Source organism: Piliocolobus tephrosceles, chromosome 8 (genome assembly GCF_002776525.5).
Source record: "Piliocolobus tephrosceles isolate RC106 chromosome 8, ASM277652v3, whole genome shotgun sequence".
NCBI classification, from domain to species: domain Eukaryota; kingdom Metazoa; phylum Chordata; class Mammalia; order Primates; family Cercopithecidae; genus Piliocolobus; species Piliocolobus tephrosceles.
The window spans coordinates 76,198,624-76,213,669 of NC_045441.1; the positions used below are offsets into that span (position 1 = coordinate 76,198,624).

Sequence of the window (15,046 nt, forward strand, 5' to 3'; positions counted from 1 at the left end):
CCCCGGGAAGTAAAGATGATTCTATTTGCAGAAATTCTCTACAATAGTAAATGCTTTCAAATAATCCCAAAAATTAAGTTTTGCTCGAAGCCACTGTCTAAAATGAATTAAAATAAGAATGTGACTCCTAGAGAATATGAGTCTCTGTATTTATTAATAACACAGTGTGTTCGAAAAGCCCCATTCATCCAACAATATTAGGCAACTTAAAGACGCACACAAATCAGAAAGTGTGGACCTAGTTTGCAGAGGGGGAAAAAGCTATATTTTAAAAAAATAGATGGTCTGGAGTCTAGAAGTGGTTCCATCCCTAGAATATAAACAAGACGAAGCAATGTACAAGTAACCCTCTCAGAGGTGGTAGTGGCCTCTGTCCACTCTTGGTGGGTACTCATCTGGCCTGGGGCAACTACAGCCCACTCCTGCTCCATACTGGTTCCTTTCCTGAAAGGAGGTCCCCCATGCACATATCTCTGAGGGAGGGTGTTGCCCTTCTGAGACTTCACTTTCCTTTCAGACCACCTGGTATTCTTTTAAACCTGCTCTTGCCTATATGAAAATGTTGTAGGATAAAGAAAATGCATAATCTGATAGTTCAGAGAATGGAAGCCCTACCAAAGGGTCCTTGGGTCATACATGTCTCTCTAAGAGGGACAGCTCTTAACAGATATGCTAAACTTGTATTAAATGAAAGTAGAAAACATTGGTCAGCCCCATCATCCTTATTCTTGCTTCATAGCCTACAGAGTGTGTTAAGCACGGCAAATGGCCAGTTAGTCTCTAAATAATTCATTGTAGCCATGTGAGCTATGTAGGTACACGAGGGTTCATTTATGAAGCCAGGGCGTGGGGCCACCAGTGTCAGTAGTCAAGCCAAGGAATCCAATGCATCTGTACCTCGAATGTGGCATAAGCACAATAACAGGATGATATTCAAGCCATACACACAGTATAACCTTATGGGTTATCAAAATCTGAGCTCAGCCAGGCACAATGGCTCATGCCTATAATCCCAGAATTTTGGAAGGCCAAGGCAGGAGAATCTCAAGGTCAGGAGATCAAGACCAGCCTGGCCAACATGGTGAAACCCCGTCTCTACCAAAAAATACAAAAATTAGCCGGGCGTGGTGGTGTGTGCCTGTAATCCCAGCTACTTGGGAGGCTGAGGCAGGAGAATCGCTTGAACCTGGGAGTCGGAGGTTGCAGTGAGCCGAGATCGTGCCACTGTACTCCAGCCTCATGACAGAGTGAGACTCTGTCTAAAAAATAAAACAACAACAACAACAAAAACAATGCTGAGCTTATTTTGCACTTATTGGTAAGATGCCCTTCTCTACCTGCCCCCAGAACTCTCCTGCTGCCTGAATGAATTGGTACCTCCCTGGAGAACCCCTCAGTCATAACCCCCCATTCAGCAACTAAGGAGGGAGGTCACATCCACACTATTTGGACAATACGCAAAGATTGCTAAATATTTTGAATTTCATTCTTGTATATTCAATAATAACTATTGCTGACACTAACTGGGTACTTACTATGGGCCTGACACTAAACACATCACATTTATTTATTTACTGTAGTCTCATAACAACTGTTTGACTTACTCAATGTCACAGAGCTTCTAAGTGGTAGAATCCAAATTATAATTCCAGGCTGTGTGGCTTTATAGCTCACTCTTAACCACTATGTATTTAACTTCCTCCCAGAACTCAGAAAATGCCTCATCATCATTTAGTTAGGAAACAAATGGTTAAATAGTTGGGACGAGAGAACTTTGGAATTGTCTCAAGTTCCCTCTAGCAATCGGCATTTTAATATAAAGAACACACATATAAATTTGACCAATGTGAACAGGGCCCAGGCAATAGAAATAATTGAGAGAAGTCAGTCAGGTGATGGAAAATTAAGCATGGCTGGGATTGGGGAAAACTGAAGGGCTCTTGTGGAGAGGGTCTCACCTCCAGCCTATCATTGCTGTGAGGGCCTGGCCATGGTGGGTACCTCCAAAATAGTTGTTGAATGAATAAACACATGAATGGGTAAATGAATGAATCTTAGTTAGGTGAAATTTCTTCAGGAATATATCCTAGCAAGAAAAATAAAAATGCCAAGGTTTAAGCTTCTTCCCACGTGACTATCATGCAATAATAATAAAACAAACAGATGTAAAGAGAATACTTTTATCATTTCAAAGCAAGTTCACCAATTACCGTGGACTGAATTGTACTTCCCCCCATTGCGACCAAATTCATATGTTGAAGCCCTCACCCTCAATGTGACTGTATTTGGAAATAGGGACTAGAAGGAGGTAATGAAGGTTTTGAGGTCATAATGGTAGGGACCTGATAGGATAGGATTAGAGTCCTTATAAGAGATATCCGAGAGCTCACTCTCTCCATCCACCATAGGAAGACACAGCAAGATGGTGGCCATCTGCAAGCCAAGAAGAGAGCTCTCACAGATTATATCATGTGTAAGGCTATACACACAGTATAACCTTACCAGTTATTAAAATACTGATCACATTTTAGCTCAGTATTTGCTGCCTCTTTGACCATGGACTTCTCAGATTCCAAAACAGTGAAAAATAAATTTCTGTTGTTTATAAACTGCCCAGTCAATGTTATTTTGTTATAGCAGCCTGAGCAGACTAATATAACTATATTGTTTCTATTATCCTCATTATAATCTTAAGAGGTAGCTAGAATCCCATCTGTATTCAACCCAGATCCCTCAGAACACCCATCTTCCTGAGACTAAGGCTTCTCTCACCTCAGTGAATGGCTGGAGGTGGGTGGGTATTGAAGGGAATGGAGGGACAGGCCAGAAAATGTGCTCATATTGCAATCTGGCTCTCACTGCACAGCATCCGTAATTCCCAGGATAATTCCTGAATGAATCACACTGGAGACAGCCCGGTTCAGACAGTTGTAGCACAGTGGATAGAGAGAGAAGGGAAGGGCATTTAGGGAACTGGACAGAATCAGCAGTGCTGGAGTTCTGTGTTGACAACATGTGTGCACATTAATGGGATGCAGCAAATGCTAATAAGAGGCTCAGTTTTTGTAATGATCTGAAACTCTAGCTTGATCATTTGCAATGTGACATGGCAAGACAAATAAAACAACTTTAAAACAACTTGTTTAAAGGTGTGTTCTTATGGCATCCTCTGCATCAAATAGTTCACTTGGTATAGAAGTATAGAAATAATCTCCATCATTGCTGTTTTCAGATGAGGAATCACCTAGAATACGATCTCTTTGCTAGAATCCAGCTGATAATTCTAACATCCCTAGATGTGTCCCAATGATCACTTCTGCTTCTTCATGAGTTGCTTTTTGGAGAAGACTCTAGAGGAGGGTAGATAAAGAAAGAAAGCTGGAGAGGCAGGTTTTCTGCTTCCAGCTTCCTGGGCAAAGCAAAATGAAATTCCTGCTGTTTGATTTAATAAGAATCAGTGTCTAGCTCATCGGATCGGTCATACTCAATTGGCAGAAAAGAAGTGTTTTGGGATGTCTGCATTTCATTTTGGCATGTACACTGATATTCCCTTATGTCTTTTCGGAAAGGCACAAAGTAGCAACGTTGTGGCACTATTTCTCTGGTCTGATCCATGTAAGTTGTATCTTTTACGTAAGAGTTTAATTTTAACTTTATGTCAAAAGTAAGTTTAAATTTTCCATGATTTTATTCTTCAAAATGTGTATGATAATCTATGTTACACTGGTTGAGGTTTCCTATTCTGTTTTCCCATCCTGAGGCACTTTGAATATCACATTTGAAAACTGTTTAGGTCTCACTCTGGTTTTCATATTCTTAGCCATGGAGTTTGTTTGGCAATTATAAAGCACCTACTATGTACTTTCATTTTGAATTCCAGGAATTCATACTAAATATGAAGCAGTAATTGTCAAAGAACTTTCTATTCTTTTATTCATTTCTCTTTTTTGACCTGTAATAACCACTTCTTAGCCTAGGCAAGAGAAAAACTTACAAGACGCCTTTTTCTTTCTATCAGCTGGGCCATAAGCAAGTTACTCTTCTTTTCATTTAAAAAAATAAACAAAAATCCTTAAGGAGATTTTAACACTTCTCTGGTCAAAATATACTTTATAAAATTAATGTCAATTAATTTATATCTTTGCATTCACAGCTGTTTTGTAGATTTGGATTGCAGACCACAACTGGGTTGGAGGAGGGACAAAAATTGATGGAGGAAGAAACGAGGTTTATTGAAATAAACTTTACAATTACACTAGAGACTAGAGAAAGCCTTCTTTGCATGGGATCGGGAAACACAACAATAAAGCCCCCATGACTCACCCAGGGTCACTCAGCAGTGTGGTCAGCTAGGAATGGAACTCCAAGTCCTAACTTTCTGTCCCTGTCCTAACCACCAGCCCACACTCCCTCCTGTGTTACCATCACTCTTCACAGGTGGAACTCTCTTTGAGGTTAGCAGGAACCTCATACAGAATCAAACACTGGGCAGCTGAGGCCGTGTGCAGCAATGACATCTGCACCCTTTATAGAATCTTAACGGGAAGTGAAGCCCATGTAGAAATAAAGACTGAGGGCTTTAAACACTGACACAAATGACGTTAGCTGATATTACCCACTTCGCATTCTGCTTTGCCCTGAAATAGCGAGGGTTTCAGGTCATTGTCAGTTTCAGGTCATTGTCAGATCCCCCTCTAAAAGAGATTGCCAAGAACAAAGAAACCAAATCAGGAAAAAGTAAAAGTAAAAATAAAAACCTCTGACCAAGCTAAGACTCTAAATATAGCTTTTCCATTTACCTCAATGCAGATAATTCTAAGGTATATATTTCTGATTCTATTCATTCCATTTAAAAGAGAAAGACCACACCAGGGTAAGCAATGCAGGGTGGTCAGACACATAATCTAATGACAGTGTGTGGAAGCCACTACAGAAGACAGCAGGAGCACTGCCAGAGTGTGCTATGAGGCTGAGTGGCTGATTTCTATGCAGGGTTCACCAATATTTTCCAAGTATAGACAGTTTTTATTGAAATAAAAATAGAAAATGCAGGACCAGAGCTCATAGTAAAAATTCAATTTAGTAAAGACACCAAAACTGCCCATGACAGTAGAAGATATATTTTGGCCTTGCTATCCATAACAGAGAGAAATGAAACTTTATACTAAAATCTTTTTATGAGTAGGCTAAAAGCTTGTCAGTCTTTACAAAACACCACGGAGCTGATGTCTGTTTCTTGTGCATTTGCTTTCCACTGACTGAAACAGTGCTTTTCTGATCCATTAGTTTTATTTACAATTATACACTTCTAAAAAATATGAAGAATCAGCAGAGATCAGCAGGAAATGAATAGCTAATGCAATTACTCCAAAATTATAAAAGTACAGTCATCATAAGGTACTCTTGCTACTCTCTACCTCTGCCCTTTTTCTAAGTAATGTATTGTCTAATTTTGAAATTATCAGAACATCACAGGAGAATGTGGAAGCACATTAAAAAGACCTGATTTCCCTGAGTTAGTGTCTAGAAAGGACCAGTTGTAATAAGATTTAGCAAAGATCAGATAGGACATAGAAGAAAAGTTATAGGTCAGTGAGTGAGGGCTTTGGTTTTTCCACATATATATTTTAATTCTGTGGGATCTCTAAATTTCCATTTAGGGTTAGAAGGTGGTAAAGATAGCCATGTCTAGAACCATGTCTAATCAATACCTTATAAGGGTACGTGGCCAAAAATATACCTTGAATGGGCTGTACAGCCTTTGCTATCAAGTCCCATGTCTGCCCACGTTTTTAGAAGGCAGCCTTGGTGATGGCATGATGTATGCGATAGAATAAGCCTCAGTTCCAGGACTGGCTCTACTGTTCACTAGCTGGGTAACCTCTAAAGCATAAAATCTCTCAACTGGAAAAAGAGAATAATAACCTTTTTCCTACCTCCGTGTTGTACAATCAATGAGATCATGAAGGCAGAGTGTTGCGAAAATTTAAAATACAGAAACACGTAGATATTGCTACAGCTATTACACTTTAGTACAGCGGTAACCAAATTGCCTTTATTATCTTATCCGTCTACCTAACCTCCATCACTATTTTATCTAGGACTTCCCTGGCTGCTGAATGTTTCCTGATTTGATCTCCCAACAGTTCAGAAATACTAAATATCATAGCAATTTTGTTTTTCTTTGGCAGCCAGTGATATTTACCTGGCCTTTATCCCAACTTCATGAGTATCACGTGTATCAAAGTGCTGACTACAAGTTTTTGGAATCAACTATTTTACTCAGCATCTTTTGGTAACTCTGGTATGACTACCTTGTTTCTATATTTAGGGTACCTCTTGCTTTTTTTGAAATCGTGAGTGTATTTTCTTCTCAATGGCATATATTGGATCATTAAGGGAGAAACTAAAAAAAAAAAAATTGTTGGAGAAATGTTTAGTCAATGGTTCAAAAGATACACACACGCGCGCACACACACACACACACACACACACACACAAGAATGCCCTTTCAATTAATACTAGTATTAACTATTGTCATGTGGCAAAACAAGTAATTTACAGTTAATTCCTAAAACCTGTAGTCAGTTAATATAATTAAAATTTAAAAATCATAATAAAGATCATACATATTGATTATAATAATATATTATTGTTAGATTTTTTAAATCAAATATATACTTCCTGTAATATCAAAATAAAAGGCACTGTTTTTCAAAAATGTGCTTTTCTTTATTTCTTAACCCTCACAGTATTTTCCTGGGAATTTAGCAAACCTTGTAAAACTGAACAAAATTAGGATTTTGTGCTTCTATGATTACAGAAGGAGCATATCAAGCTGACTTGAAAATCTTAAAAAAAAAAAAAAAAGAAAAAGAGAAAGAAAGAACCGTTCTTATTTCAAAGGCTCAGAAAATAAAGGTTATTTACCACACAGACCTAGACTTCTTGTTAAGTTGTTTTTGAGATAGCAAATTAGAAAAACATGGCCAGAGTTAGAGGTTACTCAATCAGGTTGAGGCTGGGACTCTATTCCAGCAGCTCCTATTCCCCCAATTATATCTGATAATGCTCTAAAGTCTAAACATATTTTAGTTCAAAAAGATACTTGGCTCTTAGATAGAAAATGGCACTAAGCTTCCAAAAATCAACAGGTTTACCCACCCTTTTCAAATGATGTATTTGTATTCAGAGTAATCTGCCACTCAGTACCTCTGAATTGTAACATTTGAGAAACTGCAATTTTGAGCTGAAATGTTTGTTTTTTATTTGCCTGTGCATAATCACAGGATAGGAGCATTAATAAAAGGGTTGGTGTATTGGCCTATGCTGAGGCCTATTATTTAGGCAGAGTCATGGCAACAGAGCAATGCTGAACGTGTCCAAGGGTACCATAATTTCAGCCTGTATTGTGTCAAGTGGAAGAGAAGACATGTCCGCAGAGAGAAGGAATGAAAAACACAAACATATTTGAAATTAGCTCTGCATTTTCAAACCAGAAACAGCATCTGTATTTCCAAGTAACTCAAGAAATATGGGTGGTAAGTCTTGCCCCATGCCGGCTACAAAAGTATTATCTGTTAAGCAATATGGCGCCCATAAACTTAAAATTGGCAAAATCCATTGAACTGCATTTCCAAGAGAGTAGGAGACTTGAAGTGGTAGGGCTCTGAGGATGTCCACGTGGGTGGGCAAGCATATGTTGCTTTTACGGAAAGGAAGTGGTACACCACGATTTCTTCATAAGTGCGAGGTCTTTATAAACTCATCCTCATGGGGGCTGTTTTAAATAGAAAGAAAATGGCACACAGTCCCCAGCCAAGCTTCCTAACTGTTTGGGGGGGATTGCCACTTTCCCAAAACATTAGGTTACTGTGGGTAAATTTTCCAAAATTGTCAACAATTTCATTTTTAAACTGAGTTCTTCCTCTCAGCATAAGACAGATGCAATACAGCACAAACTATATTTGGTCTAGCAGGAGATGTAAGTTATTTTTACTATGCTGACTCCTACCTGACAGTGGAAGACGTATTCTGGGGTGGTTTTCTTAAACTTCATGTTCCAAACCAAGGCCACTCCATCTGGTTCATGGGGAGCATCTTCATTGTTGTTGTAAGAAGCCACCATCAGCTCAGGGTACTAAATGGAAGAGGTCACAAAGATGAATTATGCTAAGATGACAACACAATGAAAACCTCGTTATTGCTATGTACACGTGGTATACCGCATAGTGTAAATGGTGCTTTCTGTTATGTTGTGGCATACTACTATCAGCTTACTGCTGCAACCTCCTGCAATCTTTCTTCTGCCTCTAACACTCTGTATGTGCTTGTCATACTCACCGGTAACTATCAAACTACAAACATCACTTTACCTCTCTGTATTATTTGACACTTTGTGCTACTCCCTTCCTGCTTCAGTATTGGCTTCCATTACATCTTTCTCTCCTGATTTTCTTTTCTGACTTCTCATTTCAGTTCCTGCAGGTTCTCCTTATATTACATATATTCCAAAGAGGCCTGTTCTCCCTGAGTAAGTTCATCTACTTCAGTGGCTTTAATAAGCTTAACATGCTGGTAATTTTCAAATCTATACCTCTAGGCTTAATTTCTCTCTGAAATGCAGATCTTTATATCTGACTGCCCAGTGGGGATTGCTCAGGGTTGTCCATAGACACATCACTTGCAACACATAGAAAAATGAGCTCATTGACTTCCACACAAAACCTACTGCTCCTCCGTGTTCCCTATTTTAGTGACTTGCACTAACATTTGCCTGGCCCAGGCCAGCTATTCTACATTTATTTTTACTTCTTTCTCTTTCTCACTCCCATATACTAAATTTTCCTAATTCCTGAATACCTTTCAAATGAATATTTTCTTTCTATCTTTAAGGTCAGAGCGTGCTAACTTAATTTCTTATCTGGATGAAGGCAACAGCTTCATCAATGGCTTCCTACACTGACCTACTCCATTCTTCATCCTTTATCAGGAAGACTTTACAAAATATACATTTGGCTAAGTAATTTCTCAGCTTAAAATACTTTAATGGCTCATCATTACTTTCAAGGAAAAATGCAGGTCACATAGGATCCTTAATAATCTGTCATTTTCTGCCTTCCCTGCTTACTCTCCTACAACCTTCCCTCTTTCTCCCCACCTCCCACACCCTATGACTCAGCCTCGCTGGACTAGTTTTGAGGCGCACAGGTACATCTATGTACCTATAAGTCTCATACTCACTCTCACTGGGATGCCTCTTCTGTGTTGTTTACGTAATTAACTCATCCTTTAAGACTCAACACAGGCATCAAGTCCTCCAGACAATCCTGACTTAACCAACCACTTCCTTCCTTGCCTATTATCAACTCCCTTAGTATTATGTGTCTGCCCTGCCAATTAAAGCACATGTCAAATGCATTATAATTGTTTTTCTATACCTATGTCTTGTCACTAGATTGTAAGCTCTTTGAGTGTAGGGACTGGTTTTTATTGACCTCTGAACCCAGGGTCAATTCCTAGCACATAATAAACTTGTGCCAAAATTTCTTTAATGATTTAAAATTTTTAATTTTAGTAATTACGTGCTCAATAGAAAGGCTTTATATTTCATCCTTTGTTGTCAAACAATGCTAATAATTAAAGGCTTAAATGCAAGAAGCATACCCAGTAAAATAACAAGAAAGACTCTATAGTGATTCTAGGTGTTAGAAAGACCTACTCATCCTACATAAACTCTGCCCTGAGTGTTATTAAATAAACTAAGGACAAATCTCATAGGAAGTACTTATGAGTTAGGACACATTTCAGGAAAATGTCATTACTACACAGAAGTCTCAAAAGGCAGCCCTATTAAATACAGCATCAGGATTATAGCAGATCATATCGCTCTCTTCTTATAATTTATTTTTTTCCTCCTTTTTCATTATTCTATACATATATTTTATGGAAGACTGTCTTTATGAATTTGAACACGGATCTTTTTTTCTATTAAAAATAACTAAATCTAAGTCTTAGTCATTCTTCCAGCAGCCTCAACTAAAGAAAGCTGCAGAGAGTTACAACTTGCTGGTTGTGCAGAGGAAGTATAAGCACACAGTGATACACATGTATGTGGCCACCAGGGGAAGTAATCATTCTTTATTAAAAAACACTCCTCAGCGGATAAATCAAAGGCCTATTAAGAAAGGCCTTTGATTCAAAGCCCATTCAAAGAAACTAACATCCAGATAAACACAGAAGTCTCCAGACTGTCCATCTGAAGTTTAACTATGTCACATGTGAAAAGGCAACTCTATAAACATCAACACCACTACCACAGGGGCCAAGGAGCAGCCAGATGTTTCTGCAATAATATCACCCAGCTGGGTCTCATTGTTGGCACCCACTTGCAGCTTTTCTTTTTCCACTTAAAAATATTTAAAATTATTTAGTTTTAAAACTCCTTTAGAAAACAGGGAGTGCTTTAGTAAAATTATCAGTGAAATGCCATTGGCATAATTTCTATAACTGAGATCATAAGGCCTAAAGATACTGATTTAAATTTTATCTCATGCAAGTTTTTGGGATTTCAAGGTGCCCTCTAGTATGTCTGTTTCCACTGTTTGTTTGAACATGACTACTCATATTTTCCTTTTCCAGTAAAAATCTAAACAATTATTTAATCTTAAATGTTGTTCAAAATTATGCTTTTAAAGAGAATATAAAGAATTACTAAATTCATGATCATTTAGTTACTCATAGGGCTGAATTATCCAATATTTACTCTAGGAGAATTTTACCTGGAAATTACCAGATACGCTTTCAAGCCCATTTTTTCTAACAAATAAATGAAACCGGGGAGTGGGGGGCGCAGTGGCTCACGCCTGTAATCCCAACACTTTGGGAGGTTGAAGCCGGCCGATCACTTGAGGTCAGGAGTTCGAGAACAGCCTTGCCAACATGGTGAAACCCCTTCTCTACCAAAAACACAAAAATTAGCCAGGCGTGGTGGTGTGTGTCTGTAATCCCAACTACTCAGGAGGCTGAGGCAGGAGAATCGCTTGAACACAGGAGGTGGAGGTTGCAGTGAGCTGAGAGTGCACCACTGCATTCCAGCCTAGGTGACAGAGTAAGACTCTGTCAAACAACAACAACAACAACAACAACAAACTAGCATTTACTGGAAAGGAAGGAACCATCATGTTTTAAGTGCCCGTTAGGTACCAGACACTGATATGTTAATTCATTTGGTCCTCATAACCCTCTAAGGTAGGAAATGGTTTACTCATTTCCACAGACAAAGAAACGCAGAGCCTGGGTTAAATAACATATTCCAAGCTTTGTTGCTAATAAGTGATAAAGCAAGAACCCCACTTGAAGTCTGTTGGGCTTCAAAAGCTTTGTCCTTTCCTGTCCACTGTGGCATGCCTCAAGTGTCCCCTATAAATATGTAAGGCACCATGACAGGTAAAATATGTGACGTGGATGCCCTGAATAATAGGCTCTTCTCTATAGGAACTTATCATTAGGTGGAGGGAGGTAAGACACCTGTAGAAATAACTACAAGACAAATACAAAAGCAGACCATGACATGTGCTAAGATAGAGGCAGAAGCAAGGTTCTGCAGAAGCATGGGGCCAGGCATGCTGACTCACGCCTGTAATCCCGGCACTTTGGGAGGTCGAGGAGGGTGGATCACCTGAAGTCAGGAGTTCAAGACCAGCCAGGCTAACAGGGTGAAACCGTGTCTCTACTAAAAATACAAAAATTAACCAGCCCTGGTGGCTCGCTCCTGTAATCCCAGCTACTCCGGATGGGGAGGCACGAGAACGCTTGAACCCAGGAGGTAGAAGTTGCAGTAAGGGGAGATCATGCCACTGCACTCCAGCTAGGGCAACAGAGTGAGATTCCATCTCGAAAATAAATAAATAAGCATGGAAGCTGGTGTGGGGTGTGGCAGTAAGAGAAATTGAAAGGGATTTCTGAGAAGAAATGAGACCTTAAGCCTTGTCAAGTGGGTAGGTTATTAGGACATATGACAGTAGGGACAAGAGTCCAAAGAGGGGTGCAGGAGACCCCTCTTGGTATCTGCCTGGTTCATGTGAATCTCTCTTTGGAGATTACCCCAGTAAATAGAAGCCTAACTTCCCAGGGATAATTAATTAATTGCAGGGTTGATACTTGACCCAGCTGAGCCAATCGCGTTCTCTAACCAGAATATTGTAAACTTTGAACTGAGACACAGGACCCGGGAGCTGGCAAAGGGGTCTGGATAAGGACAGCAGCTTATTGGTGAGGTCCCTCAAGCTGCCCAGATTCCTACTATTTCTAAGTTTTGGTTTTTCATCTTTTTCATGGATTCCCTAACTACTATAATGACTCCCCAGTAAATTCCTCTGTCTACTTAACGTAGCCAAAGGTAAAGTCTTTTTGACCAATACAGTGAAGAAGAATATGTCCAATAGACATCAGGTTGTAGTATTCATATGTGGCTAGGAGGCAGGCTGTATCAAGCTATATAAAAGAAGAAAGGCCTGGAAATGCCTCAAGGCATCATCACGGAAGTCACTGCTTACAGGCTAATGATTTTAGATTTTATTCTGGGGGACAAAATAGGAGTCATACTTTGCAACTAATGATAATACTGCTACTGCTTTTCTCACTACTATGTCACATTTATTGAGTACTTCTTATGCACCAGATACTTTTAAAATTATCAGTCCTTTATTTTTATTTTATTTTTTATTTTATTTTACGACAGGATCTTGATCTGTCTCCCAGCCTTGAATGCAGCGATGAGATCTTAGCTCACTGCAACCTCTGCCTCCAGGCTCAAGCAATCCTCCCACCTCAGCCTCCCAAGTAGCTGGGACTGCAGGCATGCACCACCATGCCTAGCCAATATTTGTATTTTTTGTAGAGATGGGGTTTTGCTATGTTGCCCAGGCTGGTCTGGAAGTCCTGGGCTCAAGTGATCCTCCTGTCGTGGCCTCCCAAAGTGTGGGGATTACAGGTGTAAGTCACTGTGTCCAGCCAAATTATCATTCCTTTATATACATTAATTCATTTAATACTCACAATAGCTGTGTGAGCTAGGTATTATTATCATGATTTCATGAATGAAGAAACTTAAGCCAAGAGAAGTTAGGCAACTTGCCCACGTTGATACAGAGTGTATAAGTAATCTTTACAAAGATTAATCTGGTAAAAGTACTTATACTGACTTAACCTTATAGAGACTGACATTAGGGAGACCAGTAAGAAGCTGTTTCCTAACATAAGCAAGAAGTAGAGAGCATGACATAAAGTAGATGTCAAATCCATGTTCGTGGATTTGCATTGGTGTCAATAGTAATCTTTTTGCTATTGTAAATTTGATTGGATTTAGCAACTAACTGAACTGCCAAAGATTACTCAGGTTTGCATCCTAGATAACTGCAGGAGTGGAAGATGCAATTTACATGTGAGAGGAAGTGAGTATACATGGTGGGAGTAAGATCATGAGTCTGATTCTGCACACATCTGAAAACTCTGTCACATGGTGTGTGATAATATTATTGACTCACTGTGCTAAATAATGTTCAGTGGGTGACAAAGTTGACATAATCCTCCAGGTTCCCAGATTTCTTCCAAGGAATGATGTTGATGATATTTTGTAAATATTTCAAAGTTAAAGTGTTCTGGTTTAAGAAGCCCAGGAGATAAAAAAAAAAAAAAAAAGCTATGCTGAAACCTTATAATTTCTTCCTTTTTCTCCCCTCACTTCTATTCTGTTACATTCAGGAAATCATCCTAGACATACATGCCACCACTACACACCAAGACTGTTCCTCTATCTCTCTTCTTTCTTAATATCATTGGATTGCATCTAAATCCATCAAAAAGTCTCTTTATCCCATAAATATGTAATCCTGGTCCTTTGAACCCCACAGAAGTGTTGTGATGTAGGAGCTGAGCATTCTAATCTCTTTTTCTTATGCCTCATATACAATGCATTTTTCAAAATTGCAAACCTTTCCCCCACAGCGTAGGTGGGTAGGTCACACAAAAATAGGGGAAAACAAATGTGGTCTCTCCATGGTAGAGTTTCTGTTATTTCCAACTCTACTTCCTCCAACACAAACATCATACAAGACCCTATGTGGAAACACATCCACGGGCAATGTGGCCCATCACCTACTGAGGCAAGGCAGGGACCAGCCTCACCCCATGCCTCCTCAGGGAGTGTTATCAGCTGACCCAAGAACAAGGTTGTAGTTGCCTTTGAGGAATGTGTCAGATAAGGTTCCTGTGTAATTCCCCGACTCTAAACAAGTGAACAAGCTGAGCTAAGTGCTTCCTCAGGCTTGGATCTGATTTCTGTGCACACACTCAAGCGTGCTCAGAGACCACCCACACACTGGCGGAAAGTGGTTGGGCAAACCCTGCTTGTCTCAGTCTCTGCACGATCATGCACTGTGTGCTTTGTTGTTTGGATACAAAAAGGGATTCAAGAGGAGAGAACATTCACCCACTTGATGGCTGATGAGGGTCTAGTTATGGGGAATTACACCCCTCTTTTGTTCCCCTGTTCTTCAATAGGATTAATTGGGACTTACCCATTTTATAGCTCTGCCTAGAACACCCTCTTCTCACCTCCATTTGTCTAAATCTCAGTCTTCTAAGAAGCGCTGTCTGACCAGAGGCAGATTCCAACCTTCACTGAACTTTGAGAGCACTTGCTATCTGCCCCATATCATTCTGCACCTTTACAAGCTCTTTTAGTTTCAGATCCAGAAGGTCTCTGTGGGAAGCAGTGGTTAAGAGCATATGCCTTGGGATGCTAAAACACTTTGGTATAAATCCCCACTATATGATACCCTAGTTGAGTGATTTTCAGCAAGTTACTTAGCTTCTCTGAGCCTCAACTTCTTCACATATGACATGGAAATAGTAAGGGTGGCTGCCTCACATGATTGTTATGAAGGGAAAATAAGAAAGCCTTCACAGCAGCTGTCATGGTCCTTTGCATAAAAGAAAAATAAATTAAAACTAGCTATGACTATTATTCCCAATAAAAGCATCG

The 15,046-nt window shown here is 39.6% G+C and overlaps 1 protein-coding gene across 9 annotated transcripts in view; it reads right to left on the reverse strand.

Moving 5' to 3' along the window:
* The window catches only part of DYNC1I1 (dynein cytoplasmic 1 intermediate chain 1), a 342,240-nt gene that overhangs the window by 95,794 nt on the left and 231,400 nt on the right, over window positions 1-15,046 (reverse strand). For all 9 annotated transcript variants that reach the window (XR_002734626.2, XM_023226604.1, XM_023226602.1 and 6 more), the window contains one exon: window positions 8,015-8,140. Coding sequence is in view for 8 of the 9 variants with exons in the window: in XM_023226604.1 (XP_023082372.1) it covers window positions 8,015-8,140 (126 nt within the window). In the remaining variant the exon portion in view is untranslated. The remainder of the gene's footprint in view (window positions 1-8,014; window positions 8,141-15,046) is intronic.